Source organism: Chiloscyllium punctatum, chromosome 15, assembly GCF_047496795.1.
Source record: "Chiloscyllium punctatum isolate Juve2018m chromosome 15, sChiPun1.3, whole genome shotgun sequence".
Lineage (NCBI taxonomy): Eukaryota > Metazoa > Chordata > Chondrichthyes > Orectolobiformes > Hemiscylliidae > Chiloscyllium > Chiloscyllium punctatum.
The window spans coordinates 59,294,517-59,309,820 of NC_092753.1; the positions used below are offsets into that span (position 1 = coordinate 59,294,517).

Genomic DNA, 15,304 nt, shown 5'->3' on the forward strand with positions numbered 1-15,304 from the left:
CCCGCCCTCCCGCCCTCCCGCCCTCCCTCCCTCCCGCCCTCCCTCCCTCGCGCCCTCCCTCGCGCCCTCCCTCCCTCCCTCGCGCCCTCCCTCCCTTCCTCGCGCCCTCCCTCCCTCCCTCGCGCCCTCCCTCCCTCCCTCGCACCCTCCCTCGCGCCCTCCCTCCCTCCCTCGCGCCCTCCCTCCCTCCCTCGCGCCCTCCCTCCCTTCCTCGCGCCCTCCCTCCCTCCCTCGCGCCCTCCCTCCCTCCCTCGCACCCTCCCTCGCGCCCTCCCTCCCTCCCTCCCTCCCTCCCTCCCTCCCTCCCTCCCTCCCTCCCTCGCGCCCTCGCGCCCTCCCTCCCTCCCTCCCTCCCTCCCTCGCGCCCTCCCTCCCTCCCTCCCTCCCTCGCGCCCTCCTCCCGCCCTCCCGCCCTCCCGCCCTCCCGCCCTCCCTCCCTCCCCGCCCTCCCTCCCTCCCTCGCGCCCTCCCTCCCTCCCTCGCGCCCTCCCTCCCTCCCTCGCGCCCTCCCTCCCTCCCTCGCGCCCTCCCTCCCTCCCTCGCGCCCTCCCTCCCTCCCTCCCTCCCTCGCGCCCTCCCTCCCTCCCTCGCGCCCTCCCTCCCTCCCTCCCTCCCTCCCTCCCTCCCTCGCGCCCTCCCTCCCTCCCTCCCTCGCTCCCTCCCGCCCTCCCGCCCTCCCGCCCTCCCGCCCTCCCGCTTCCTCCCGCCCTCCCGCTTCCTCCCGCCCTCCCGCTTCCTCCCGCCCTCCCGCTTCCTCCCGCCCTCCGCTTCCTCCCGCCCTCCCGCTTCCTCCCGCTTCCTCCCGCTTCCTCCCGCGCGCTCGCTCTCGCTCTCTCTTGCGCTCTCTTTTTCTCACTCTCTCCCCCTCCGCGCGCGCTCTCGCTCTCTCTCCGCGTGCAAGAGAGAGAGAGAGAGCGCGCGCCCCTCTCTCTCGATCTCTCTCCTCTCGCGCGCTCTCACTCACTCGCTCTCGCTCTCTCACTCTCACACAGCATACACACCCCCCTGCTTTTTGGCCTCTGTATACTTCCCACCCCTCAAGGTCAGACTTTTTCACCTTGCCTGCTTCGGACAGGAGTTCCCCCACCCTTTTCCCTGTTCCAGACCTGACCCCACCTCACTGCTCCACTCCTTACCCCCTTGGTAACTTACCCTTCAAACAGCCTGACATCCCATTTACCTTGTGCTAACCATATCTTTTTGACAGCAACTCTCAATGGCTGCCTGATTCTGGCCCTTTTAAATTTCAGCATACAGCAGCTGACTGCTGTGAAGGATGGGGATACTGGCATAGTAATTTGTGTGAACAAGAGTATAGAACTGCAAAGATGTGACAGGTAGATTTGAAAACAAAGGTATTTTGAACCTAATGGATAGGGATATTGAGGTTCGTTTTTAGGGTATTGAAAATCCAGATGGCTCAAAGGGATTTGAGGGATCTATGTACTCAACTAATATTTATACTGAAGTTAAAAATCAGTCAAAAAAAGTGAAAGGAATTTTTGCCTTTTATTTTGCTAGACAGGAGAGAAGGACAGACTGAAACCGCCAATTCTCTTGGCTTTCTTTCCGTATTCAGTGTAGTTTTAATATTTTGATAAGGCTGGTGTCTGTTTCCAAACCTTTATTAACATGATCAATTTAAAAGTCTTCATAGAATTAAACAAGGAGTATTATTTACTCTCTCACACACACTTGCCCAGAAAATCTCTTCACTACATCAAAAATACAATAAGCCCCAAAGAAATGTACAATGAAAGGAAGGAGCAAATATCTACTTAACTTTTCAGTCCAGTGAACAAGGTATCTTTCCCACTCAGCAGTTGAAGCTCAGGTGGCCAAGATCTGAATCCAGGTGAATTTGTCATCATTCAAAGTAAGGGACTGTTCAACAGGTCATGCAGTCAGCCCTGATCGCTCCTGTAGCTAGGTGTCCAATTTCTTTGCAGGTAAGCTGCATTTGTTTTGAATAGGTTCTCGGAGTCTTTTCAAAAACAACTCAAACCCTCATTTCTTGAAAAGGCCACACCTCTCCACTTTCCTCTCCAGTTGCGACCTTGTTGATTTCTAGTTTGCGGACTGCCTCAAAGCAGGCAGGAGTTTGTAATAAAAAATTTCAAACTTTGAGTAGTTTGATTACTGGTGAATGTCCATTGACACAAAATCACAGGTAATTTTGATCTTTCACAATAACAAAGTAGTTTAAATTGAATCCAAAAAAAAAATGACATGCAATCGAAGGTAGGGGTTTTTAGCACTGCATTACAGGTAACCAGTCTTGAACGCATCCTGAAGCTGCAGAGTCTTGGAGTTTATTGTCCCTGTTTTCTGGAGTAAACCTTAACAATAGGAGTGGAATTCCACTTAGCCATGGCCATTCTAGATAAACTTTAGAAATTTCCAAAAGCTTGAATAGTCCTACAAGTGGAAAGAAAGGTGATAATTTGACAGTCAGTTTATAGCCTCTCCTAGTCAGTTTTAAAGCAGATTACAGACTTGCATGGGGATCACATTATCTAGAGGCCTAGAATATAATGAGAATAAGGTTTCACTACATCTGTCCAAGCCTTGGTTAGACCACATCAAGAGCATGATGTAAAGTTCAGGGTACCACATGTTGATAAATGCCTTGGAAGAAGTGCTGTGCACATTTATCGGGACTGAGGATGTCAAATTATGAGGAATGTTTGCATGTGCTTGATTTATATTCTTGGAAAACGCATTTTTGTAAGATAATGTGATTTGAGGAGTTCAGGATTTCGAGAGGGATTAATACAGTAATGGAGAGAGACGAGTTCTGCTGGTTGGAAAGTGTGAAGACATGGGAAGACAACCTTCAAATTGAAGGCCTTTCAGGAGACGACACATCACCCAATGGCTGATGGAGTTATGGAATTCTCTCTCAAATGCTATCATATTTATTTAATTTTAAAACTCCAATCAATAGACCTTTCTCAGTGAAGGAAATTTGGGATATGGAGCCAAGGCAAATAAATAGAATAGGACATAGATCAGCTATGAACTCATTACAGGGGATTGAGCTCACCAGCTGAATAATGTGTTACTGTTATTTCACAAATCATTTCCTTTAAAAATTGGAATATCAAATACATCACTGATCAATTTGTGCCAAAGCCATATGTCACTTCAGTACTTGCATTCTCTCTATTATTTGTATTTATAAAGTTAATTTGAGTTCATAAGCAAGAGATCCTACATCAGGGTCTCAGGCATTATTGAAAAGAACAGAGACTATGTTCCGCAATGAGGTGAAAATCTGCTATCATTGGAAATATAGCATTCTATCTGGGTCAGACTGTCCTTGAATCATTGTCAATTCACACTCATCTCAGGTGGATCCAGTCAAATTGTGACTGAAGTTAGAACTTGGGTTTCATCAATTTGTGTAAAATTGTTGTAAATAACCAAATGCAATGAGGTTTTGTAGCAAATTGGACATCGCTATGAAAGATGTTTTTCAAAACAAAATGTTTTACTAAATAAAAATTGTTTCTCTAGGTTTATCTGTGAGGGTACTATTGAGGAGAAGATCTTTGAGCTTCAGGAGAAGAAAAAGGATCTAGCAAAAAAGGTTTTAACAGGAACTGGAGGATCCTTTACTAAACTTACACTGGCTGATCTGCGAATTCTGTTTGGTGTCTGAGCTTCAAAGAAAAACAACCCTACCATAAAATTATATTCTAACAAATTATAGTCAAAACTCAATGTGTCTGTACATTTGAGAATTTGAGGCATTTCTGTATTTTGGAAACATTTTTGTGTCAAGCATAATATGAATATTGTGCAATTATGGTGCAAGTTATCAATCTTTTGTACATGTTTATGTTTGGTATATCACTTTTTCTGTTGAAAAAAAATGAAACACAAAGTTGCATCTTCCCAATCCCTGGAGAAACGTATTTGTTACATGATTTCATCGTTTAAAATTAAAATGCTACTTTATTTTTGTTAATGATGGGAAAGTGTTCCCAATGCAAATGATTTTTATTTTATGTATGATTTCATTTGGTCAGAATGGGTGCTTAGCTTGAACTTTCCATTCTTTAAAAACTGAATGTGAGATGGCAAGTTAATCATTAAAATAAATTTGACTTCTTTTGCAAAATACTTTGGACAAGACTTTGGGATATGTATTGTTTTTTCAACAATTAATCCATTTTATCCTTACAATAGCTTTTCACCTGCAATTCTTTAACCTGTCATGGATTTAACAGACTATGTAAACATAGCACTTTTACTGTAATGAAATAGCAGAGTAAAACAAAGTGTGATACCCCATTCATGTAAGCAGGAACTGTGTTAGATCATCAAAATCTAGTTCAGAAATGTATTTTAAGCTGATTTTTAATGTAGGAAAGTGAGGTGAAGTATAGGAAAGCAATTTCAGTTTTGGTGGCTTAGACAATTGAAGATGTGGCTACCAAGAGTGGAATATTACTGATTGGTACAGACCAGGATTAGTGGAGAGCAGATCAGAGTTGTGGGCTGGATGAGATTACAAAGATATGGAAAGGAAAGGTCTTGGAGGGCTTGAAAACCACGGTAAAAACTTGACAATCAAGGTGCCATTTGACTGAGAAGCAATAGACGTCAGCAAGAACTCAGGCATGGATAGCAGAGTTTTAAATGAGTGCAAGTTCAAGGGGGAATCAAAGATGGGAGATCACCCAAGAGTAGTCAGTTCTAGAGGTAGCACAGACATGGTTGAGGGTTTCAGGAGCAAAAGAACTGAGACAGGTATATTAATGGAGATAATAAAAGATGACACAAATGGGGTTGAAAGATCACCTGTGATTTCAGTGTTGTACAATTTTTGAAATTGTTTTCCTGTGAGTTAATGTACTGTTTCTGAGATGTGTTTAATGCCAGCTCCAATTGCAGTGGGTATCCCCATTGATGATAGAAGGGCTTCTTATGAAATGAGTTCAGGTAGGCTTGACACATTGGTCAATAACTAAGTCTGTTGCCCAAAACAGCCGACAATTCAGCAGAAGTTGGCATTAAATGTTCAGTCTTGTTGGATAGCTGATCAGTTAATTGTAGGATGCTATCATAGGCAATCACTAAAATGTAAATCCAATTTTTTTTATGCAAACCCATTTGATGAGGGGATCTTGATTTATCTTCTAATTGTAAATGTTGGTAATTCTTTTCTTGCACTAAAGAACTAAAACAAACAATTACTCTGCATAAATTCTTATGTCAAGTATTATTATTCATGTAAAATCCAGAAAGATTTTAACTGTTGAAAATCTTTGAATTGTTTAAATTAGTGCTTTTCAAAGTGTTGTGTGGAAGATCCCTTCCAAATCTAACACTCCAAAGCACCATCAGTCTTTGGTTTTCCTAATGTGATCCAAGACCCAAACACATTGTCCTGCTTAAACTTTTCAATTGGTATTTAGCAAAATGAATATCCACCAATACACCAGAAAGCTGGTGTGCTTGTGCAAACCTAAATTTTAAAAATTATTTTGATTGAGCTCAAATCCATTGAAATACAGCTTTTTCTCCTTCTCGAAAGGTGTTGTGCTTTAATGGCCGATATTGTGTAAGCAATTGAGGTCATCTGTTTCTTTAATTCTCCAATACCTCCATTTCCTGAAAGTTGTCACTTATCTGTGCTTGCAGGTGAAAATTATTTTACCTGTTGGCAGTACGTAGAGGTTATACATAAACTAATGCAGGAGCTCCAGTACTTCATAGATTGAGGAAAGTGAAGTCTGAGACCAATTTGAGTTTATAAGGTACTGTATGAAATTATCATAAATCATTAGCAACAAAACTAGTAAGAAAAGTCAGAGACAGAAGAAAATTGCTGGAAAAGCTCAGCATCTGTTCTGAGGAAGAATCACTTGACTTGAAACATTAATTCTGACGTCTGAACACATTTGCTGCCAGACCTGCTGAGCTTTTCCAGCAATTTCCACTTTCTTCTGATTTACAGCATCTGCAGTTTCAGTTTTTATGAAATCAGAAAAGTCAATTTGTATCATTTATGCAAATCTCCTGATTTCAATGGGACTGGATTCCACAAGAGCTTTTGAGGAATAAAACAAAATAATGCAAATTTATATCTCAAAACAAAGCTAAACTTTAACAACTTACCATTTAACAGAAAATCTGAACATAAATCATTACCATCACTAACAAACTCAATCCCACAAGGATGATGATGTAGCGTACTGGGATAAACCGGCTACCTGAAAATGGAGAGCATAGGGTAAGAACACCTGGCTTTGATAACAGATTGACAATATATTAACTTTTAATGGGCTATTTTGTGGTGCAGTGGCAGTATCCCTGCCCTTGTTCAAGTTGAACCTGCCCAGGTTCAAGTTACACCTGCATCAGAGGTGTGTAATAATATCTCCGAACAGGTTGAATAGAAAAATTGGTTGTAAAAAAAAACTCATTTCAACATTCTTTTTTGTCCTTTTGCTTTTAAACAGAGACAATTACTTTGAATTAATTGATTTACCTGAGTAATTTATGTTCTGTCATAGCTAATTTGGAAGTTTGTGTCTTTCGATCCTTCAATAAATGAGCTAAACATATTTTAATAGAGTTAACTCATGTTACACTCGATCAACTAATATATTAGCATTACTTGAGTTCAGACAAATGTTCCTGCTTGTAATCTGGATATGATATTTATTTTACAGCAATTTCCTTAAGCATAACTTGATAATAATTTGATCGCACCAACACTTGAGTAAAAAAGCTGTTTCATTACACCACAAGCAGAGCACGCAGTTACATTTTGAATCATTTAAATCAATCGGCCAATTTATTTTCCCATGTGAACATAAAATAACATCCTACCCTTTCTCTGCATCAATAGATTTTCTATTAAGACTTACTGACTTAAACACAGTACCTTTCTCACTACCCTGCAGCATTTGTAAACATTCAGTCATAGTAAAAGCACCGAGAACTCTTAAATTTAAAAACTGTTCACACAAATGAAGAAAAGAATCAAAAAGGTTTTAATGTAACACATTCCAATAAGGGCAGATATCTTAATGGGATGCAGATCCTGACATTTGCAATAACAACTTGTAAATCTGAAGATATATAATTTATTGGTCTGAAAATCATGCATTGAAAATGTAACTGGTTTTTGAATCATTATTTTAAAATGATTTTAGAACAATACCATAAATTATATTAATCTGGCAATTCTGTATGAGCCAAAATTCTGTGCTTCGCAATTGGAAATGTTCATAGACAAAAATAGAAATTGCTGGAAAAGCTCAGCAGGACCGGCAGCATCCGTGGAGAGAAATCAGTTAACGTTTTGGTTCGAGTGACCATTCCTGAGAACTGGAAATATTTATAATTGGAGTGTGAATTTTATGTTCACAACCGCCATGCATAAAAAGGAATCTGTGTTACTTGCCCATTACAAAGGAAAATTTAGTTTGATGAGTCTAGGTTAACAGTGGTATATTTAGCTGGATGTACTGTTTACATTGGCTGAATTGCCAGCTAACATTGCTGGGAATGTATTGTGATTCAGCTAATGTTATTACTGGAGAAATCAGGTCCCAGACTAAAACTTGACTTGTTTGATCAAAGTTTATTTTGTTTTGTTTTAGCTGTAACAAAGTGATCTCTCAGTAAAACATATGCATGCAGTGCTGCAAATTTTGCTTTAACAAAAAGCAGAAGTTTATTAATAAACAAATCAAGATAAATAGTTTGGCTTAATCTATCAACTTGTAACAAATTCATATCTTAACAGACACAATAAAAGTAAAATTCCATTAATCCCAAAACAATTTGCAAAGGCAAACATCAATTTTTGTTTTGTACCCAAAACACAGTTACATCACCAAAAATATATTTTGCGAAGTACTCAAAAACATCACACATACAATAGTTATAGAGTGATAGAGATGTACTGCACAGAATTAGACCTTTCTATCCAATTCGCCTATGCCAACCAGCTGTCTGAACCTAATCTAGTCCCTTTTGCCAACACTTGGCCCATATCCCTCTAAAACCTTCCTATTCATATACCCATCCAGATGCCTTTTAAGTGTTGTAATTGTACTGGTCTCCACCACTTCCTCTGGCAGCTCATTTCATACACACACCAACATCTGTGTGAAAAACTTAACCCTTAGGTTCCTTTTAAATTTTCCCCCCTCACCCTAAACCTAGGCCCTTTAGTTCTGGACTCCCCCACCCGATGGAAAAGACTTTGTCTATTTATCCTATCCATGCCCCTCATAATTTTGTAAACCTCTACAAGGTCACCCCTCAGCCTCCAATGCTCAAGGGGAAAAAAGCCCCAGCCTATTTATCCTCTCCCTAAAGCTCAAATCCTCCAACCCTGGCAACATCCTTGTAAATCTTTTCTGAACCCTTTAAAATTTCACAACATCATTCAATAAGGAGGAGACCAGAATTGCACACACACACGAGAATCCCTTTCTCTAACACCTTGGTCAATTTGATTGTTATTTAACTTCTAGACTGGAAATGCTGATAACTTCTTCCTGGACCTATTTTGTTCATACTCGGCTTTAAGCAATTTCGGCAGGGTTTTATCGCAACACTTCTTGTCTTGTGCTATCATTAACTCTTTACTTCAAAGTGTATCCTTCCTTTCTCAGGAGCATATTGTGATACAAGCACTTTTATCAAAGGACCTCACAGGATTGCTCAAAACTCAGTGTAAACCTTTAAGCTATGATTTTACCTTAAACTTAATATAATTCCAGAAACTTTTAGTAAATCTTGATGCCCCATTATTTACATGGCTGAGTCCCAAAACAATCTAAAGTAAACAAACATTGAGCACAAAATTTTCATTAATTCCAAATCTAGGCCTCAAAGACTTCTAACAATAAACTGCTATTCCACAGTCCATTTCGTTCATTGATTGGTTAAATGTCCAACTATCCATCTGCTCAATTTTTTTTCCTGTTTCTTTATTTTATTAAACAATACACAATTTACAAAACAATTAACAATAACAGCTGTATAGAGAGAAACAGCAATTTTACAAGGGAGAGGAATGGCAAAGCCAGGCCCCAAACCCTAACGTTCAACTGGTTTTCAGGGAAATGAGGACAAACCTCAAATCCCCTGCTCAGTTTTTTATTCAGCCTTCAGTCCCAGTAATTGATTAGCTCTCCATGTGAACATATTTGTGCTCAATGCTGATTTCTCGATCTTTCTCTTTTTGTATTTCATATCGAATCTTCATGCATATTCATTGTACTGCATACGTAGCAGAATCCTCTGAGCACTACTTTTTGCACATGGATATTTAGATCTTAAAATTCATACCTTTGACTTTTTTTGAAAATTTCTCCTGTCAAACTGACAAAGTTGCTAATTTTGGAGTGTGTTTCAGGAGGGTACTTGTGTCCAATCATCCACCTTTAATTCTACACTTTTTTGTCCTTACTAGCTATCAATGGAGTCATAGATTTATTTATAGTATTGATTATGCTATTTGCATTTTAACAGGCAAGTTTTTTTCATTATATTTGTAAAACTAATTCCTTTCAATTATAAGTTTTCATAAGTTTCTTATTTTTTGAAATGTGATGTGCTGCAGAGTAATTTAGTTACACATTTTAGAACTAATTCAATACTATTTCATTAATTTAAAATGAGAATTATACTCTAAGTTGGTAGCCATTTTACTACGACTGGTCATACTTTAGTTATATGAGGTGAAAGTTAAATGTTCATTATTGTCTGGGAGGAGTTTTTGTAAAATCATAACTTAAGATTAATTAGATCTTATGGAAGTAACCAGTTGGATTTATCCTGCTCGAAATTCTTACATTGTTGAACAGCATGAGCAGTTCATGTTGGGAGCAATAAGATTTAAAGAAAAACAGTGTTGATGGATTGGAATCATTTTTGTTTTGTTTCTCACTGTAAAGTCAATTAATCAGGCCATGATTTTCATACAAACATATGAAATGGTAGCAAAATACAGTTTATTCCCCCAGATGTCGTCCAGCATTCAATAGTCATTCTGATCTGCCTTCTCAGATCAGGAGTTCCAAAGTTACATAGTGCTCTGATTTTAAAAAAAAACTCCTAATCGGTCCAAACCAGCTGACCTAATTTCAAAATATTTCTCCCGCGCTTTGAACTTAAACATACAGACCGGGCATTCACCCAAACAAGCTAAGAGAACCTCATACTGATTGGACAATTGCAGAGGCTGATATTTCTTCATTCTGGATTCCCCTATCAGCCTCCCTCACACACACATATTTCTGTCCCTGATTAAACAAGAAGACTCTATCCTAAATGCTCAGACTACCTCCTGATACAAGAGCCTTCGTAAATTTCCTTCAGCTTCCAGCTCATAAACTCTGCGCCAAAGCATCTGAAGCTTGAAATGTTTCTGCTGAAGTGTTTGCTCTGGATCACAATAGCATCCAGAAGCTCCCACATACTTCAGCCTCGACACTTCACCTGCCTTCCCATTCTGAATGAGTTTAAATTAATTGTGCAATTATGTTATACACTTATGTTCCTTTTGATATATTTTACCGACTTTATGACTAATTTATACACTGTTAAAATTAAGAATAAAATGGACAACCGCTTACCAGATACTCACCAAAACGTCAATCCTTTCCCAAGAACAGAACAAGAGTTAATTCTGACGGGACAGGAAGGGTAGAAAAACAAAACGAATTAAACACTTTCCTCCACCCCAACTCACCAATCAGCAGACTCCAGGATGCATTGAGTTTCATTAATCTGTGTGTTTCCCTTGGCTACCCTTTCAGATTTTCACAAAGCATCGCATCAGGTGCCACAAGCTCAGGGGTGGAGTACAAGCTGGGTAGGGTGCCCGCTGAGTAGGGGGTAGGGCGCCAGGCAAGTCGGGGGAAGGAGGGAACAGGTCAGATTCGATTTGGGTTTCAGGTCCCACAGTCAGGATCTGGGGCTGTAAGTCCTGTGGGGATCGGTGGAGTAAGGGTGTGCCAGGTAACCGCGGGGGGGGGGGGGGGGCAAGATCTACAAGATCTAACCTGTCTTGAGCAATAATTTACTAAATTGCATCAGGATCCTCCAAATGGAGACTTTTGGAGAGTTCGAGGCGAAAAGGGTATACCCACAGAATCTTCAATGTCTGCTACAATCGGGATTCCGCAGGATTCCTGCACACACTTCCCAGTCACTGGAATGTTGGTTGTCTGGCCATGGGGAAATCCGGACCATTTTCTAACTACACTGGACGTTTCAGAAACTGCTACTTATAGATGAGATGTGGCTTTACGAACAAAATTATAGTTTTAAACTCTCCACGCACCAATCTCCCATTTGCGCCGTTCCCTTTCAGCTATATATTGTCAGGTTGACTGGAGAAACGCAATAAAATACTCTTTATCTCCAAAAACGACAGTTGAAAACATTCTGTTTCGCACTGTACTTAGCAACGATACACAGTAAGGTATGTATCAAAAAATGCACAGTTCGCCACACGACATGATGGGAGAACTCAAAAGGGTAGAACCGGGCGCGGTTCATAAATTGTGCACAATCAGCGATTCAACTTCATATTTTCACTTAGATGAGTAAATGTTACTTAAACAAATTTGATAAACTTGGACCAGATATGCATTTTTAGAAAGTTAATTTCTCATTTAAACAATTCAGTTTTAATAAGTCTGAACTTACAATAAATGCCGAGGCGCTATGGCAATCCACCTGTAATAGAATCGAATATTGTGCTGGCAACTTCCTTTGGTTTCCTGACAATATCTTGGATCGCGCTGTGGTAGACACCTTTTGTACGTTCACCAAACAATGTTGATCCATTTAATCTTCTCTACATTGCCCGACCACTTAATATTGTGCCTTCCGCTCTATGCATTAACATTTATCATTTCACAGTTTGTTGTGGACTCACTGGGAGTACTGTGGTGTGGTCAGTATTAGTGAGGCACCTACCTGGACTATCTCCGAGCCTTGTCCTCACTGACCCAGTGAAGGTCCTGTGCTGAATGTGACAGGAGACGGTGGCTCCCTGCTCCCGCTGGGGCCTTGCAATCCGCAGCCGGGAGCTCAGGTTGTAACTGCTGTCCGTGTTTACTGTCAGCGAGCCCGGCTCCTCCTGATAGGAGACATCTCCCTCAACAATCCAGGAAATGGTCAGATCCCTCGGGAAAAATCCCGCAGCCAAACAAGTCAGTGTCTGAATCCCAACACCTTCATTCTGGGGATCCGCAGTCAGATAGATTTCAGGTTTCGCTAAATAAACACATTAAAACAACACACATTGTGTTAATCTTCATTGTAGCAAATAGAAATCGGCAGGTAGCAAGGAGAGGGATGATTAAAACAGCGTGAAACTTGGATCCTCAATGGGACAGTGCAGAATGGGTTTAATAAATTGTACCCCGATTCCCAAATCACCGCCACAAGGAGAACAGACCCCTCCTAACAATGTGGGTTAGAATGAGAGCCCGGGAGCATCAATCAGCTTCGTCCCGACACGTGCTCGGGTTGGGTTTCTTTGGAGCAGAATATTCAAGGAAATAGGAAAAGTAAACTTTTTCATAAAATGGATTCACAGAGGTCTACAGTACAGGAAAAGGTCCTTCGACCCATCCATTCTGTTCCGGTTTTAAAAAAAACTATTGTGAACCCATTATCCAGTTGGCTTTGTATGCCTTGTATTGCAAGTGTACATTTAAATACTTGTTAAATGTTGTCAGGGATTTTGCCTCCAACATCTTCACAGGCAGCGAGTTCCAGATTTCCACCATCATCTGACTGAAGACCTTTTTTTCCCCTCATATCCTGCCAGTCTCCTGCCCCTTGCCTTAAATATCTGCTCCCTGATCCATTAACCAGTCCAACAAGAGGGAAAGCTCTTTCCTGTCCACCCTATCGACATCCCTCAATTTTGTACATCTCAATCATGTCCCCTCTCAATCTCCTCTGCTCTACTGCAAGACAATCTGTCCGATCTGTCTTCATAACTGAAACTCTCCAGCCCAGGTAACAGCCCAGGGGCGGCACGGTGGCTCAGTGGCTAGTACAGCACCAGGGTCCCAGGTTTGATTCCTGCCTCGGGCAACTGTCTGTGTGGAGTTTGCACATTCTCCCCGTGTCTGTGTGGGTTTCCTCCGGATGCTCCAGTTTCTTCCCACAGTCCAAAGATGTGCAGGGCAGGTGAATTGGCCGTGCTAAATAGTGTTAGGTGCATTAGTCAGAGGGAATGGGTCTGGGTGGATTACTCTTCGGAGGGTCGGTGTGGACTTGTAGGGCCGAAGGTATGGAATCTAATCTAATCCTGGTAAACAGAGGTTGCTGGAAAAGCTCAGCAGAATTTGTTCTGAGGAAGGGACAAGAAACGTTAACCCTGATTTCCCTTCATTGATGTTGCTTTTACAGCGATTTCTGATTTTGTTTTTGATTTACAGCATCCGATGTTCTTTCCGTTTTTATTTAGCATCCTGATAAATCTCCTCTGTACCTTCTCCAATGCAGTTATACCTTTCCTATAATGTACTTTGCCTGTTCTTAAACGTTATGCCAAAGGCAAACATATTATATGTCTTCTTAACCACTCAGTCTGCCTGACGTTAGGGACTTGGAAGACTTGCACACCAAGGTCCCCCTGATCCCCAATGTTTCCCAGGGTCCAGCCGTTCCTGACCGATTCCGTTGCCTTAGTTGTCCTGCCCATGTGGGTCACCTCACACTTATCAGGATTAAATTCCATTTACCGCTGACCAGCCCACCTGGCTAACAAGTCTATATCATCTCCATTAATTGTGTTTTATTTGGCATTATACTTGTTGGAAATCGGATCTTGAGGGTTCAGCTTAGAGAGCTTTGTCTTTTGGGCGGTTTTCTTCAAGCTAAGTGTTGAAAAGGATGGGACTGAAAGGATCCGATAGAAAAGCAGGTTCTGCTGGTGGGTGGTTAATGTGAGATTAAAGGTAAACCCCGGGCAGACCCTGTGCTCCCACACAACATCCCAGTCTGGGCTCTATCTCTGTGATTCTGGGCACTGTTTCTGTTTCCTTCTCTCACATATTGAGTTATTTCACTCTCCCTTCATCTTCTCAGAGAAAGCTCACTGCTCAGAACCAGGCCATTTGGCCCATCGCGTCCGTGCTGAGTCACAGCAACTCCACGAGTTGAACAGTTTATCAGCAAGGTCGTTTATCTGAGTCATCTCTCTCTCTCTCTCTCTGCAGATGCAGCCCTTCCCGCTGAATATTTCGGATCTTCTACAATTACCTTGGATGTTCAATGTTGTTCCATTTCCCTGAAAGTATTTCCAGGGCCGAGGTTTCTCTCTCAGAACCACACAGCGGTAAGTGTCAGAATCATTTACCAGCAGCTCCCGGATGATGAGGAAACTCTCTGACACTGACACACGGGAGCTGTTTTCCAGGAAGTTCCTGGATCCGTTGCCGCTGAAGTCAGGATTGTCTCTCGCCCGACACCAATAATATCTCACCAGCTCCGCCCGCTCCTCTCCCGGTATCAGGTTGCAGTTGATCCGAGCTGTCTGCCCTCTCAGGAGGGAGAGAACTGGAGGAGACTCAATCACTTCCAGAGGGACAACAGGCCCTGGAACATAATGTGACAACAAATGGGAACATCAACTCCACAGAGCCCGAGTCTAACTGCAATGACTGCTCCCTGGAATCAAAGGCAATCCTTACCTAAGAGGAAGAGCCAGAGCCTGAGAACTGAGCCCATGTTCCTGAGGGTGACGCTGTCTCACTGGTTACTTGGAGCTGTTGGTCATTGTGCAGGAAATTCAGGTCGCAGCGAGTTTGGTGCGGGTGGACCGTGCACTGACTCACATCACACTCACTGCTGCTCACAGATAGAAAGGAATAGCAACACTAAACCGGTCAGTGCCAGGATATTCACTGCTTCTCACATGCACAAACCCATCAATTTCCGCTACTCGGGGGGCGGGGAGAGGCAGCTGAACGTGAGGGTCTATGAAAAATCACATTCTAGTACGGATTCGTTTCTTTAATTTTGATTTGTTGTGAAATGATTATCAATGTAGTGCGTAAATGTTCTGCACCTATTTCTTTATGCACTTTGTGATATTTTTGTGTTTTAAGGGTTATTGTTGGTGGTGGTGGTGGGGTGCAGCAGCTTGGGGTAGGGGAGAGGTTTGGGGTGGAGGATGTTCCTTGAGGTGTACAGACGGTATAGAAAATACAAATGTCTTTCAACAGGGACATGATTTCATTGCACTTAGAAAATCAGAAGTATACAGAGTCCTCACTTTCGACCTCACTTTCACCTC

At 41.8% G+C, this 15,304-nt stretch overlaps 1 protein-coding gene and 1 gene segment (V, D, J or C); one reads left to right on the forward strand and one right to left on the reverse strand.

The window, feature by feature from the left end:
* ttf2 (transcription termination factor, RNA polymerase II) overlaps positions 1–4,128 on the forward strand; it is a 58,587-nt gene extending 54,459 nt beyond the window's left edge. For both annotated transcript variants that reach the window (XM_072585220.1, XM_072585221.1), the window contains one exon: positions 3,520–4,128. In XM_072585220.1, coding sequence (XP_072441321.1) covers positions 3,520–3,664 — 145 coding nt within the window. In that variant the 3' untranslated portion in view covers positions 3,665–4,128. The remainder of the gene's footprint in view (positions 1–3,519) is intronic.
* Positions 1,568–14,623, reverse strand: LOC140485965 (tyrosine-protein phosphatase non-receptor type substrate 1-like; the record flags this gene model as incomplete). The annotated part of the segment is given in 4 exon segments: positions 1,568–2,418; positions 6,130–6,220; positions 11,961–12,264; positions 14,269–14,623. Coding segments are annotated over 3 exon segments (747 nt in total), but the record flags the coding sequence as incomplete, so codon positions are not given.
* Between the last annotated feature and the right edge of the window lie 681 nt (positions 14,624–15,304).